The 15,387-nt window shown below is 49.4% G+C and overlaps 1 protein-coding gene and 1 long non-coding RNA gene across 2 annotated transcripts; one reads left to right on the forward strand and one right to left on the reverse strand.

Moving 5' to 3' along the window:
- The first annotated feature begins 197 nt into the window (after nt 1-197).
- Nucleotides 198-11,162, forward strand: KRT73 (keratin 73, type II). The gene is made up of 9 exons (XM_011930601.1): nt 198-669; nt 2,371-2,585; nt 3,414-3,474; nt 4,081-4,176; nt 4,907-5,071; nt 7,454-7,579; nt 7,948-8,168; nt 9,456-9,490; nt 10,285-11,162. Exons 1-9 carry the CDS (start codon nt 223-225, stop codon nt 10,539-10,541), a joined length of 1,623 nt encoding a protein of 540 aa, XP_011785991.1. The 5' UTR covers nt 198-222; the 3' UTR covers nt 10,542-11,162.
- LOC105503610 lies at nt 3,448-8,887 on the reverse strand. Its single transcript, XR_001000505.1, has 3 exons — nt 7,356-8,887; nt 5,929-6,443; nt 3,448-5,195 (listed from the first exon to the last, which is right to left on the reverse strand). It is a non-coding gene; the product is annotated as an uncharacterized LOC105503610 (long non-coding RNA).
- Nucleotides 11,163-15,387: the final 4,225 nt, after the last annotated feature.

Below are 15,387 nucleotides of genomic sequence, written 5' to 3' on the forward strand. Positions count from 1 at the left end.
GCAAGACTTGCAAGACCAGCACTTTGGGAGTTTTCAAGTTATTTACCTGGTGTCTGATTTTGCTGGGAGAAAAGGATTTCTTGCTCCCAGGCAAACTGAACCCACAAATTAGGCCAGTGGCTCCCTCCTGAGTCCTATAAAGTGGGAACCCAGGATCACAGGTTGGTGAACTGCATCCCAGCTAAGAGTTGGCATCTTATCCCCACTTTCTGGCCTCCTACCATGAGCCGCCAATTCACCTACAAGTCCGGAGCTGCTGCCAAGGGGGGCTTCAGCGGCTGCTCAGCTGTGCTCTCAGGGGGCAGCTCATCCTCCTACCAAGCAGGGGGCAAAGGGCTCAGTGGGGGCTTCAGCAGTCGGAGCCTTTACAGCCTGGGGGGTGCCCGGAGCATCTCTTTCAATGTGGCCAGTGGCAGTGGGTGGGCAGGAGGCTATGGATTTGGCCGGGGCCGGGCCAGTGGCTTTGCTGGCAGCATGTTTGGCAGTGTGGCCTTGGGGTCCGTGGGTCCGTCCGTGTGCCCGCCTGGGGGTATCCATCAGGTCACCATCAACAAGAGCCTCCTGGCACCCCTCAACGTGGAGCTGGACCCTGAAATCCAGAAAGTGCGTGCCCAGGAGCGGGAGCAGATCAAGGTGCTGAACAACAAGTTCGCCTCCTTCATCGACAAGGTGGGTCTTCCTTGAGAAAGCTGATCTTGGGCTCCCCCTTTTAAGAACTCAGGAGGGAGCCACTCCCCTAATTTGTGGTTTCAATTTGCCTGAGAGCAAGAAATCATTTCTCCTAGCAAAATCAGACACCAGGTAAATAACTTCAAAGCCCCCCAGGTGCTGGGCCCATAAGGCTTGCTCATGTCATAGAGCCCCTTCCTCCCCCCACCTTCATTTTCCTTGGGGTGCTCCCTGTCTGAAGCAGAGCAAGGCAAGACACCTCCCCAGGATGCAGACATAGCCCAGGGAGGAAATGGACAAAGCCTAGACATCAGAGGCAAGGGACCAGGGTCAGAGGGGTGAGAAGAGCCAGCAGCCTAGCCCAGGAAGGTGTCCAGGAGGCAGAGAGAGCGGTCTCTGAGTTGAGAAGTAGGAGAGTGACAGCCTTTGAGACTTAGAAGCCAGGCGAAGGAGATGCCCTTGACAACCTGGGGCATCTAGACTGCCATGTGACCCAGCTCTTTCTCCTGTGTGTTCTGACAGCTCAGACTCAGTCTGTAACACACGCAGCCTATGAGGCAAGGCAGTTGCAGGTCATGGTGCCCTAGAGCAGTGGTTCTCAAAAGTGGACCCGGAACCAGCAGCAGCAATGTCACCTGGACGCTTGTTAGAATGCACATTTTCAGGCTCCATCCCAGAGCAACTGAATCAGAGACTCTGCAGTTGGGCCCAGCACCCTGCATTTTAACAAGCCCTCCAGGTGATGCTGATGCACTCAGGTTTGAGAATCACTGAGGGACAAAGTGGTAGGAAAGTCTTGGGAAGCAGAGACTTCCTAAACTTAGGGGAGCAGAGGAAGCTCACCCAGAGTGACAGTGAGGTAGGGTGGTGAGGCATGAGTAGGAGTTTTCAGACGGAGGTGGGGAAAAGGTAATCTAGGGAAAGAGCATGTGCAGCATGGTAGAACTTGTCTAGGAAACGGGAGACTTTGGGTTTACGATATCACTGTGTGAGTAAAGAAGGAAGCCAGGAGGGGTGACCACATTATGAAGAGCATGATAAGGAATATGGACTTGACCCTGAGGGTGATGTGGAACCACCTGAGGGTTTTAAGCAGGGGAGTGATATATATGTAGGTTGCAACTTCAGAATGCTTGTTCTGCTGCTGGGGCAATGCTGTGATTGAGATAGTAGAGATGCAGACATGAAAGCAACTTAGGAGGGCCGGAGACCCCAGATAAGCTGAGCGTCTGCCTCTGATTGGGCTGGGAGAGCCCACGCACAAGGAGGGAGAGAATAGGCAGAGCACGGGTCAGGCCACCAGACCCTAAGCAGAAGGCCCGACAGTGTGAAGGCTAGCACAGGCCAGCTTGTGTCTAAGGAGCTGCCTTGGAGAGATGGCCTGGGCTGAACATGGACATCAGTCCAGGCAGGTTTGGATAAGTGCAAAAGAGACAGGAGATCTAGATCTTGATAGTTCGAGAGGGAAATGAAGATGTTGGTGCCCCTCCCGACCTTAGGGGCTGCCTCAGAGTGAGAACTTCAGTCAGATAAAGGACCCTAGGTAAGGATTGGGGGTGTGAGTGGCATGGGTGGCAATTTTCAAGGACTGAGGCTCATTTTTAAAGCTAGTGTAGCATAAGAGAACACAATTCCTGTCCAGGAAGGGAAATCTCACATCCCCTCTCCGCATTGCTTAAGTATGTGTGACATGGGTTCCAGGTGCGGTTCCTGGAGCAGCAGAACCAGGTGCTGGAGACCAAGTGGGAGCTGCTGCAGCAGCTGGACCTGAACAACTGCAAGAACAACCTGGAGCCCATCCTCGAGGGCTACATCAGCAACCTGCGGAAGCAGCTGGAGACGCTGTGCGGCGACAGGGTGAGGCTGGACTCAGAGCTGAGGAGCGTACGCGAAGTGGTAGAGGACTACAAGAAGAGGTGAGCAGGATGCCGCTCCAGGTTGGCCTGCCTCCCAGGGTGAGGCTTTCCCAGCAGGCACTGGGATGTTTGCTTCTGGCCTCGGAGGTACTGGGTTCATCTGTCCCAGCAAGATGGGAGCCTTCTTTGGGCAACAAGGCAAACTGGACAGTGGACAACCAGCCTCTTGGGCAGCCTCAGGGCTGTCCTGGCAGGTGATCCCCTCCTTGGTATGCTCCTTCCTGCTCCCCACTCAAGAGTGCCTGTGTTGTGTGTGCCACAGCCTCTTGGTTCCTAAGCTCACCAATGTGCCGCTGAGTTCCAAAGAACCACCCCTGACCCAGCTGCTGCTCTCTGCAGTGGGAAAAGAGTTGGAGTTCCAGTTGGGCTTCCTCCCTCGTTGCCTTTAGGTCCTGGACACTTGGGCCATGTGCCTTCTTTTTCCCCTGGGGGATAGTTCTGGCTTCCTTGGAACCCCGGCCTAGGGTTGGAGGGGAGTTGTTGGTAGGGTGTCAGGCAGGAGGATTGACACAAGAATCATGGCTGAAAGGGGTAGCTGGTGTGCATCTGTGATTCAGATATTGAGTGGGAAGAGGGAGAACTTACTCCCCAGGTATCAGAAGAAATCAGACTTCAAACCACCCAGGCTTAGGAGGAGGTTACTTCATACCCAGCCTCCAACTCTGGCCAAATAGTCCTGGTGTGTTGGGACGGACTTGCAAGGGTATAGAATAACACCTCTTAAAAAGCATATAATATGGGCATCTCTTTTCCCACTTCACTATGGGAATGTATACACATGCACACACACAGACACACACTCTGCTCACTGTGATGCTTTCCCTGCAGGTATGAAGAAGAAATAAACAAGCGTACAACTGCTGAGAATGAATTTGTGGTACTTAAGAAGGTGAGGAGGGTACATGGGTTCCCTTCAGTCCCCCAGCAGTGGGTGTTGGGCTAAGAGAGAGGAGCAACTGAGGTCTGAGCACCCCCACAGAAGGGCCTGGAGCCGAAGTGCTGAAGGAAGAGATGAAGGGCTTGCTGCTCGGGACATCTTGGGACACCTGGGTGTTGGTTTAGCACATAGCACTTTGTGGACAGGAACCTAGATGTGGATAGTCAGTGCCAACTCATGTCCACTTTGGCTGGGGAACAGGACAGGCTTTGGGAGGGGCTGCAGGTTTGCCTTCTAACTCTGCTGGTTTCTGGCAAATCGCCGTGGCTGCCCTTGGCTCCCTCTGTTGGCTGAATGACTGGCTGAATGGGGTATAGAGTCCCACACCCTTCTCTAAGAAATAGAGGCAGAAGGAGTTCCAGAGGCATGAGAAACTTGCCCCAGGTTTTGCAGTGAGTCTGACAGTGAGTTGTGGCTGGAAGGCAGGTTTCTACTCCTTGGATCTGAAGTCCATTCCTGGGCAGCTAGCTAGGGCAGGGCCTGTGGGTGTCAGTTTGCTGGACAGATCTGTCTGGGCTTGAAGAAAGGTGAGGTCGGGGGTATCTGGATTCTCCATAGGACGTGGATGCGGCTTACATGAGCAAAGTGGAGCTGCAGGCCAAGGTGGATGCACTGGACGGAGAAATCAAGTTCTTCAAGTGCCTGTACGAGGGGGTAAGGCTCCCCCTGCTCCACCTCCGGTTCTGTCTTCTGGAAGGACAGATATGTGATGAACAGTTTCTTACTTATCAGTAACTTAAGCAATCCAGGGCACCTCCAGCATTGGGGTGCTGAGAAATTTGTAGATCAAAGGTGGGAGCGGCCATCTATCCTGGTGCCCCATCCATCCCTGACTGCCCTGAGGATGTCCTGCTTTCACTTCCTTCAGGAAACCAGAGTCCTTAATGGGTTCAGTGGGAACTGAACTTCAGCCAAGAATATTCTCACTCCTGCTTCTCTTCTCTCTGTGACTGGGGATGCTTCCTGGGGTCTTGGGCAGGAATCCCCAGGGATAGAGGTAGGAAGTCCTCATACCCCTTCTACCTTCTCTGTGCACATCTGATTTCAAGCCTCAACCTATTGGCCAAGCATTCCTGGGCTCCTGTGTCCCTTAGTGTCCCGTGTGTGGCAGCCAGGTTGTTGTCTTCCACCTTCCCCATTCCTGTCCTGTCTCAGCAGACAGATGTGCGGGCTGTTTTCTTCCTGGGTTGCTTCAAACCCATTCAGCAGTTTTCAGATGTGATATTGGAACTTCTGGGCTGTGAGCTCTGTTCTTATAAGCTTTAGGGGGTGCAGCTTCCATCTGTGTGGGATGGTCTAGGGCCACCCCTCTGGGACAGGGCCACACCTTGGTACCTTTCTCTAGTCACAGAAGGCATTTCATGCTTCCTTTTTTCCTCTGCAGGAGATCGCTCAGATCCAGTCCCACATCAGCGACACATCCATCATCCTGTCCATGGACAACAACCGGAACCTGGACCTGGACAGCATCATTGCTGAGGTCCGTGCCCAGTACGAAGAGATCGCCCGGAAGAGCAAGGCCGAGGCCGAGGCCCTGTACCAGACCAAGGTGAGGCTACACAACTCCCTACAGTGACATGTGCAGGGCCCTGTGCTCCAAACTCTGTCTTGTCTGCCCCATGACTCACTGTGGTGACCCGTAGCTTGCTGGGAGCACAGCACTGTCCTGGGAACTGCGGGAAGCCAGATGGGAGGAGAAGACACAGCTCTGTCCTTGGGACCCACTTAGATCAACAGCACCCCTGGAGGATGCACTCAGCCGAGTGCAGGTGAATGTTGTGCAAACAGAGTCCAGACTGAGGAACTAGGACCAGGTGGGGCAGGTCAGAAACAACTCCCTGGAGGCAGAGAGTTCTATCTGGAGGGGAGAAGCAACATGAGTAGTTGGCATCTCAACGCCCCTGCTAATTATCATAAATGAGGGGGTCTCTTCAGTGTGATCTGGAATCAAGTAATTTCTATCTTTTCATTCAAGTCTAACTCCAAGGATAAAGCAGAAGTTTGAGTCCTCAGATCTTAACTCCCCTAATGGTGGTGGGTGGAAAGTGATTCTTTAGATAATTTGGTTTCTCAGATCAAGATGGCAACTTCCTAATTGTTCCTTGCATTTATCAGGCTCTTTCTCAAGGGAATCCACACTCTTGGGAGATCTTATCTCATCCCTCTCCCTGCCTCCTTGCTAGCCTGCAGTGGGGGAGGAGGGAGGCTTTCCAGGTCTAGGAGACATAGGCTAGGGCTTCTTGGTGAAGGTTCAAACTCAACTCCTCAGTCCCCAAAGCCTTTCACATTACTGTTGCAAGATAGGGTAGAGAATGGCCAGAATCATAACAGTATTATGATTGCTTATTTTGATGATTCCCTTTTAAAGATAAAGAAGGTAGGGCCCAGGGAGTTCAAGCTACTTACCAAAGGCAACAGCTGACAAGTAACGCAGCTAGATCAGAATCTAGGTGACGGACTTCAACTTCCACTGCATTTAGGCAGAAAATCAGAAGTTGACTCTGGGGAAGAAGCATTTACTCTAAGGGCTTTGTGTGGCTTGAGAGAGAAGTGGCAGGAAGATGTTTAGCTGTTTGTCTCAGAATGAAGCTGCTTGGTGTCAGAACCAGTGTGCAGGGAGGCATCCTGCTCACATAGCCTTGCAGGGAAGTGGGAGAAGGCCCCTTGTTCAGGGTTGGCACCAAAGATAAAACAAAAGGAGTGAAGATAAAACAAAAGGAGTGAAGAGAGAAACCCCTCTGCCTTCTCTGCCTTCTGGATGACTTGGCATCTTTAGGAACAATCCTAAATCTTGGGCCATGCTGGGGTGGAGCGCCCAGGGACAGAGACAGAGCAGTACACCACCTCCAGAGTGCTGAACGGTCCCAGTTTTGTGTTCTGCTTGAACCACATTCTGAGTAGAACTGATGTACTCTCTGTGACTGTTTAATAGATGACATCAAAGGCAGAAATAATTCCAAATTAGTAGATGACCCAAATTTCATGGCTAGTGGTTTTGGGGTGTAGCTGAATCTACCCTCATCATGCACACAAAATGCTCCTCCATGCTAATCCCTCCCACCATCCCAGCCCAGCAAATCTGCCTGTGGTCTGGGGCCCAGCTAAGGTATCAAGGGGAGAGAGTCACGGAAAATACAGATGGACAGCTCACTGGCTCACTCATTCATTCATCAGATTCTTTTTGAGCATCAACCAGGCACTGTGCTAGGTACCGGGAATTCAAAATTAAAAGGAAAAATCCCTGCCATCCATTCATTCTGGGTCTGATGGAGAATGCATGGAAATGGGTTCACAATACAGTATACTGTGGGGAGACCTATGGACTGGTGTACCAGGGGCAAGGAATAGAATTGCACCCAACCAGGACGTCACGGAAGACCGCATGGAGGAAGTGACTCTGCACTGGCTAAGTTGGAGCTAGCTAGGGAAAAAGGAGGATGGATGGGGGAGGGTTTTTCAGGTCGGAGGAGAGGCTCAGGCAAAGACTCAGAGACACAAGAGCACGTGGGACATCTGGGGGAACTGTGGGACTGTTTGGCCCAGCTGAAGAGTCAGATACGTGTTAAGCGAGGGCAGAAAGAAATGAGCCCCTGGATGCCATGTAAGAGTTTGAATTTGACCTTGACTTTGAAGGACAATAGGCAGAGGAATGTCATAATTGGAGTTGTGTGTTATAAGGTTGCCATGTGGACAGTCTGGGTCATTCAACAGACCTTATGGCCAATTCTCACCATCTATGAGATCAGCCGTGCTTAAGGCAAGCAAATGCAATGGACCAATGCTTTAATGGGAGGTTGCTGATAGATCTGGGGAGGCGGGTGACCTAGACCCACCTCTGCCAGGCTCTGCAAGTGCAGGCATAGTCTCTGTACCAGGCTGATCCCAGACAGGCCCTGAGTCAGTGTCCTTGCTTTGGTTCCTTTTCCTCTAGTTCCAGGAGCTGCAGCTAGCAGCCGGCCAGCATGGGGATGACCTGAAACACACCAAAAATGAGATCTCAGAGCTGACTCGTCTCATCCAAAGGCTGCGCTCAGAGATTGAGAGTGTGAAGAAGCAGGTGAAGGGGACTGGAGCGTTCCTTACTCACTCCTAAGGGAGGGGTGAACTGCTTAGTACCCCCTGCCCCCTCCTTCTCCTGAGCCTCCATCTCAGAATCCCCTTCCTCAAATGGAGGTCCTGCTCTCATCCCTCACCCTTAGCTCCCATCTGAAGTTTGGAACAATTGCAGATTCTTTTCATAAAGCCATGGGGCCCAGCATAACAAGCCTCCCAGTCCCGGGTTGACAGCACTCCACCTGGATGTGGCTGGGTGTCTGCTCTAGGACATTGGGCAGGGCAGAGGAGGGCTCAACCACTGAGAGCATGGGAGAGGTGAAGTGAGGCCCAGGGAGGGACTCAAGGGGAAATGCTACCTCCTGACCCCAGTGTGCCAACCTGGAGACGGCCATCGCTGACACCGAGCAGCGGGGGGACTGTGCCCTCAAGGACGCCAGGGCGAAGCTGGATGAGCTGGAGGGTGCCCTGCAGCAAGCCAAGGAGGAGCTGGCACGGATGCTGCGCGAGTACCAAGAGCTTTTGAGCGTGAAGCTGTCCCTGGATATCGAGATAGCCACCTACCGCAAGCTGCTGGAGGGCGAGGAGTGCAGGTGGGTGGCACCGAGGGTCTGAAAGAAACTCTGCAAGTCTCCAAATCAAAGTTTCCCAGAGTGTGTTTGGGAGCGGGGGCACTGGAGATGTGTTTAATTCACCCACAAGCATAGTTTCAAACAGCATCCAGCCAGATAATGTGACAGCAATTTCCTTTACAGTTCTTTTGACTCTTTGAAGAAAGTCTTAACTGGGCGCTGTTGTGTTTTTAACACCTTTCAGACGGCCAGGCGCAGTGGCTCACACCTGTAATCCCAGCTGTTTGGGAGGCTGAGGCAGGTGCATCACCTGAGGTCAGGAGTTCGAGATCAGCCTGGCCAACATTGGAGAAACCTCGTCTCTACTAAAAATACAAAAATTAGCTGGATGTGGTGGTGTAAGCCTGTAATAATCCTAGCTACTCGGGAGGCTGAGGCAGGAGAATTGCTTGAACCCAGGAGGCGGAGGTTGCAGTGAGCTGAGATTGCGCTACTGTACTCCAACTTGGGTGACAGAATGAGACTCCATCTCAAAAACAAACAAACAGACAAACAAAACACAATAACACCTCTCAGACACTTGCAAATATCCCCTATTGATAAAGATACAGTAGATCCTAGGTGCAGAATCTTTGGGAAGATAATAGCATTATCTAGCCCGAAAGTTTTAAATTGTTTTATTGTCATTATATTTACATTTGGTTAGGTAATAACACTGGTTGCTATTTACTCTGGTGATATAAAACTTCTTTTTAAAAGAAATGCACTTTTGTGGAAAAGGCAGAGTCAATTAAAAATACTAAATATCTAACAGAGCAAGTCAAACATGGTCCCAGCAACAGTCGGAAGGGTGGCACACGAAGCATGAACATTCAAAAATCCCTGTTTTAACCTAGCACCATTTTATAACTGAGACCTGGAGAGAAGTCACTGGTCCCAAAATCATACAGTTAGTTCATTAGCACAACTCCTGATCCTGATCTTTCCACACATGTATTTATTCAGGCAGCTGCTCACAGTAGTAAAGAAATGGGTTCAAGAGAAACCCTGCAGGAGGGACCTTGGGGGTGGTCATGTTGTTGGAGGTTCCAAAGTTGGAGGTTCCACATCTCTGCAGTGGGAAGAATAGATTGAGGAGGGAGAGGGAGGGCTTAGAGACACTCAGGGACAGCCAGTGCCATCTGGCAAGTGTGGGGTGCATGGAGGCTAAGCCGGTCTGGCTGGGGATCCCCAGCCTGTGTTTAGGCAGTGAGGGCCACTATGGGAGTCCACGTGATTCAGACTCTCCTGTGCTTTTCTCTCTTGCAGGATGTCTGGAGAATACACCAACTCCGTGAGCATTTGTGAGTATTTCATGACTCTGAGGGAATACTTTCAGTCCATCAACAAACACAAGGTGGGTGGGTGTCCACCATCCGGCCCCCTGGGGAACAGCTTGGCTCTGCCTGTTGACCACTTGGTCACATACTCACCCTCCTTGCTGAGACCTGTGGCCTCCCCATTCAGAGCTGCTTCTTCCAGGTGGAGTCAGCGCCCAGCACATTCTGACACTGCACACTGGCCTCTTTCACAGTAGTCTCCCCCATGCTGCGGTGAAACTCTCAGCCCCTCCCCTCTCCTGTCACCCCCAGCCGGCTCTCGTGCATGAAGGAAACTGAGCACAGAGTGGTGCCTCCTTATTGGGAGTGGAGACCGGTGTGTGGACCACTGTGCAAGTCAGTTTAATGCTGGCCCCACAGTGTTTGGCAGTCTCCTTCTTACGGCGGGGCCAGCAGAAACTTCCCTAATTTTAACAATCAGGAAATTCTTTTGGAAAATACTCAGAAGGTATTGTAAAGCTAAATGCAAGAACCTGCTGGCTTATCTGATGCTCGAGCATCATCTGTCCCTTGAGGGAAGCCCTTGCTACTCCTGTTTGTTTATAGAATGACAAGGTGCCTGACTTGGGAGTCTTGCAGGGTTGGGGTTCTTCTTCTCGTGCTTGAGTTGCTCAAATGAACCCAAGTTCATGGTTGATGGGAAGTGTTTGCTTAAGAAGCAGACATTTAAGCTAGTGGGGCTGAGAGATTGGAGGGGGACTTAGGGCCATCTCTGTCCTGAGATATACACTGATCATTCATCCCTCCCTCCTCTGCAGCCGTCATCAACAGCTCCATGGCTGGGACGGCAGGCGCTGGGGCTGGCTTTGGATTCAGCAATGCTGGCACCTATGGCTACTGGCCCAGCTCTGTCAGCGGGGGCTACAGCATGCTGCCTGGGGGCTGTGTCACTGGCAGTGGGAACTGCAGCCCCCGTGGGGAAGCCAGGACCAGGCTGGGGAGTGCAAGTGAATTCAAGGACTCCCAGGGAAAGACCTTAGCTCTAAGCTCACCCACCAAGAAAACCATGAGATAAAAGTGAAAGGCAGCCCATTTCCCAGTAGTCTGCCTTGCCCGGCAGACTGCTCCAGACTCCTCTAGGAAATTCCTCTGTCTCATTTGTCCTCATCTCCTTCTTGCTTTGCTTTACTGTGGACCTCTCCTCCTTCTCCTTGACCTCTCTGCCTCAGTCTTGGTTAATGTTGAATCAGGATTCGAGAGCTGGAGCCCATCTTTCTGCCTCCATCCAAAGAGGCATTTTAACTCAGCCTCCCCTTCTGGGTGAAGACTTGGCCCTTTCTCTGCCTGCATACCCCTGTGCAGAGGAAGGCTGTCTCTCAAAGGTAACCCCAATCTGCCTGTGCTGCTCTTTCATACCCTGTTGTGGTAACTATTTGGTCATGTGCTCCCTGGGTACACAAGGTTTCGGATCTACTGATAGACCTGCAGGAACTCTCTCGTGTGACAGCAATAGTGGCTCAGGCAAAATGCCTGGTGGGAGGTTGTATCTTGCATAGCCAATGCGTATTACATAGCCTGGAGTACCCCTTGAGGCTAATTCTATCAACCAAGGGATTTGTGCTCTTCATCTGTGGGTACTTCCTTGTTTAGGCCTCACCTCCCTGCTCCTATGTCTTACCAATAAACTTATAAAGCCAATGTGGGGTCAGGCTACTTCTTTCTCCTAAGGGAGTCCTCATCTCAGTCCATGTCTCTTCTGCATGTGGAGTGGTCAATGAATGGGAGCCTGGGGCACCTGAAGTCTGGAAGTATCTTCTGATCTAAGTGAAAGACACCCTACTCAGCCTGGGTGATCCCACCATCACCTTCTAAGTCATGCTTTTCTCAGGCCAATTCTCCAGTGAATGGGGAATCTTTAAGAACATTCGGGTTATTGGCAGGAAAAAGGAGCCCGCACTTGCCTGGGCCTGGTGTCAAGATTTAAAACTGGTCAAGAGGCAGCAGCAGGCCAGTTCTAGGTAGCCTAGGGTCAAATTATGATGGCTCCATGTCCCCTAAGAAAAGGCCCAAAGGTAGAGACTCCTCTTTGAAGTAATGACACATGTTCTCTTGGCTCTTAGTAAAGTTCCCACTGAGTTGAGCATGGGTGTTTATGTATATGTGTATATGTATGAGTTTGTTTATGTATGTATGAATATGTGTGTGCATATGTGTATGTGTTTAAGAATGGGGCTCTCTGTTACACACACAATTGCAGATTCTTTTCATAAAGCTGTGGGGCCCAGTGTAACAAGCCTCTCAGTCCCAGGTTGACAGGACTCCACCTAGATGTGGCTGGGTCTCTGCCCTAGGAGGAGACGGAGCAGGACAGTGAGCATGGGAGAGGTGAAGTGAGGCCCAGGGAGGAATTCAGGGGGAAACGTTTGTTTTGAAAATACTCAGAGATTTCTCATAGATTCCCAGGCCATGATGATGGATCAGGATGCAACAGGATGCAAAAGCGAGTGAGAGGCTAGCACACACTCAGGTTGGGGCCCCCATGTTGCATCTGAACAGGTCCCTGTGGTTCCTGGGAGGGTCCTAGACTTCAAGTCAATAGCTTTTAATTCAGATTTAGACTCTGCAACTAAGTGGCAACAATGAATGAAGCTCTCAATCTTCTTGAACCTCATTTTGTTAGCTATAAAACAGGAAGAATAATGCCCCTAAGTTGTTGTTAAGCTAAAATGAGACAACACGAGGATGTCTTGTGCAATTACTGGTTAATAATTGTGCAATTGTGCAATTGATGCTAAATAAATGTTAGTGGAAACAAAAGCGTGTCCTTAATATTTTTGGTTTGACTTAATTAGCTCGCCGAAAGAGGTGTACAGCTGCTGGTAAAGCAATTCAAAAATTCAGACTTTAAAGAGACCGTCTCATAAATTACAGCACAAGCTTAATTCCCAAAGGAGAACTGGCAGGCGGAATAATTAGTCTCAGGACTATACTCTTAGAGTCAGTGAAGAAAGTCAGTTCAAAAAATATTCATTAAGCATATATCACATGCCTGGCATGTGCTAGTGCTGGGGATACAGTGATGAAGAAATCTCCTCAATGCCCCTAATGGAGGCATAACCATAAAACACCTAACGGTAACATGGTGAGGTATTAGCAACAATAGAAGACACAGAGGCAGCACAGAGGAGAGAGAGGAACTTCAGGGAGGTCAGGGAAAGCTCACAGGGGAGGCAATATGTGTAGAGGTTTTAGAGGATGGATAGGAATTTATTAGGTAGACAAGAGGAGGAAGTGGGCTTTGTAGCCAGAGGCACCAGCATGGCACAAATAGGTGACTGTTGTTGGAGTGTGAAGTGTAAGGATGGAGAGGCTCAGTAGGTGGAGAGGGAGGGAGCAGTGGCATCCAGAGTTGGGGAGGCAGGCAGCAGATGTGTAAGAGAGGCCCCTTCATGTATGCTAAGAGCTGGGATTTTATCCTGTAGAGCTTGAGAGAGAAGTTAACACCTTGGGTGTTAGATGGACCCTGAGTCAGAAGGACTTTGCCACTTACTTATTGTGTAACTTAGGCAAGATGTTTCTGCTCCATAAGCCTCAGTTTTCTCATCCGTACAAAGGGGTTAATAATTGGAGTTACCTCATAGAGTTGTCATGAGAATTAAATTTAATGAAATAATGTACGAGAATTATTTAGTTCTTCTAGCACATAGTAAGTGCTCCATAAATGGTTACCCCTATTGTTTTTAGGTGTAGACTATTCTTTCAGGAAACTGAAGTGAGAAGGGAAGTAGAGAATGTCTGATAGTGATCAGAAGATCGTTTGAGAACATGAACTTAGGATATAGAGCACTGGCTATTACATGAGATTTCTGCCATCTAACTTTTATGCTTGGGTTCATATAATGAATGTTGACAGTCTCAAGAGACAAACCCTGACATCTGAGCAGCTTAACTTAACACAGCAAAGATTTAGTTCTCACTCACTGTCCAAGGCAGGTTAGGGCAGCTGCCCTATGTGGTTCTCCCATTGGGTATCTCAAGGACCCAGGATCTTCTGCCTTGTAGCCCTGACACATGGGACACATGAACTCCAAGGTCACCAGACAGGGGAAAAGAGATGGAGGAGGCACTTGAGCTGCTTACTGCCCCACCCCAGAAATGACGCACTTCAATGCCACTCATGTTTCATTGGCCAGTGCTAGTCACATGACCCCAAGCCCCAACAGAATTGCAAAGGAGGCTGGGAAATGAGAGGAGAGCAAGGTTATTTGGTGAGCTTTGGCAGTCTGTGGCTCACCTCCCTCAGTCTAGATACCCAAGGCTGATCACCAGGCTGAGAATTCTCTCTCCCTTGGCCAGTGCAGGGATGATACTGGCCATGATCTCTGGAGTCCACACAAACAACCTCCCTTTGGTTTGGACAATACACCCCTGGCCATATCGCCATAAACTAGATAAGCCTGCATATTATATTTAGGCCTCCTTCATGTTTTTAGGGAGATATTGTAAGTCTCTTCAGATTTGGGAAATTTAAGTCAATTTAATGGTGAAGTAGAGATATCTTGTTCAGTGTTTCTTAAAGTATATTCCTTGAAATTCTGGCCTCCATAAAGTATTTGGCCAAAGAGAGGGCTCAATGGCCTAAAAATTGGTTTGGAAAACACTGAGCTTTGTGGGGGTTTTTTGTTTGTGACAAGAACGGTACTTTATTTCTGATTCTAGAATCAACTTCCCTCCCCTTTCATCTTTAGTTGTTTTTTTTTTTTTTTTGGAAAAATAGAACTTATTTATAAAAGCATTATATGCTCATATTGGAACATTCAGAAATATTAAAAAATAGAACAAAACCCACTGACACTTCCCCATTCACAAGTTCACCTCTCGGCTATCAGGTGTGAAAAACATTAAGTTTTGTATTACCCTTTGGTACAACAGAAAGTATCATGCATCTTTCTGTTATTATTGTTTAATACCACCCATCTGTCCATCCATTCATCCATCTATCCACCCATCCATCTATCCACTCATTTATTTGTTTCAATAGACTATTCATTAGAGCAGTTTTAGGTTTACAGCAAAATAGAGTGGAAGGTACTTGGGTTTCCCATTTACCCCTTACCCCCACACATGCATAGCCTCCTCCCTTATCAACATCTCCCACCATAGGGGTACATTTGCTACAACTGATGAACTTACTCTGATGCAGCATTACCACCTCAAGTTCATGGTTTACACTGGGGTTCACTGGGAAGTCTGTGGGTTTGGACAAATGTATAACGACATGTAGCCATCATTACAGTACTGTACAGAATAGTTCACTGCCCTAAAATTGCTCTAGCACTAAGCATGTTAATGGGCCTAGAAAGTCCTGCAATAAGATGCCTGCTTAATTTTTTTTTAAACCCAGCACAGAATCCACTCTCATACCTTTTTTCCCATGATACCTATTAACTTCCCAGGAACTAGTGTTGCAGGGCAAAGGAGACCCAGTTTAACCAGCAATGCATTTTCAATTCTCGGCCTAGTGTGATTTCATCCATCTTTTGTAGTAAAGATCTAGATTTCAAAGGGCAATGTTCCCTGTCTAGTTTACTAAACTGGGGGTTGCTTTAACCCAAGAACTAATGACAGAGGTGGTCACCAAGGCCTGAGGTGACACCGTAAGCCGCTGTCAGAGGCAGAGGCAATGAGAACCCCATCTCCCAAGCCTCAGCCCTCTTTGATCTGCTGACATCCCCACACATCTGAGGCCTTTGAAATCTGCATGTGTCACTTCTGTCTTTTCATGATCTATAATAAAGGTGATTCAGGGGTTGAGGAATTCCTTATTCATCCAGCCAGTCAACCCCTCATGGGAAGATAAGAAAAGGTCATCTTATGGTTCCTTAACCCTGGGCATAAGAGCCCTGGTCCCAGGATATCTC

Source organism: Colobus angolensis, unplaced genomic scaffold (assembly GCF_000951035.1).
Source record: "Colobus angolensis palliatus isolate OR3802 unplaced genomic scaffold, Cang.pa_1.0 Scaffold87, whole genome shotgun sequence".
Classification (NCBI taxonomy): Eukaryota; Metazoa; Chordata; class Mammalia; order Primates; family Cercopithecidae; genus Colobus; species Colobus angolensis.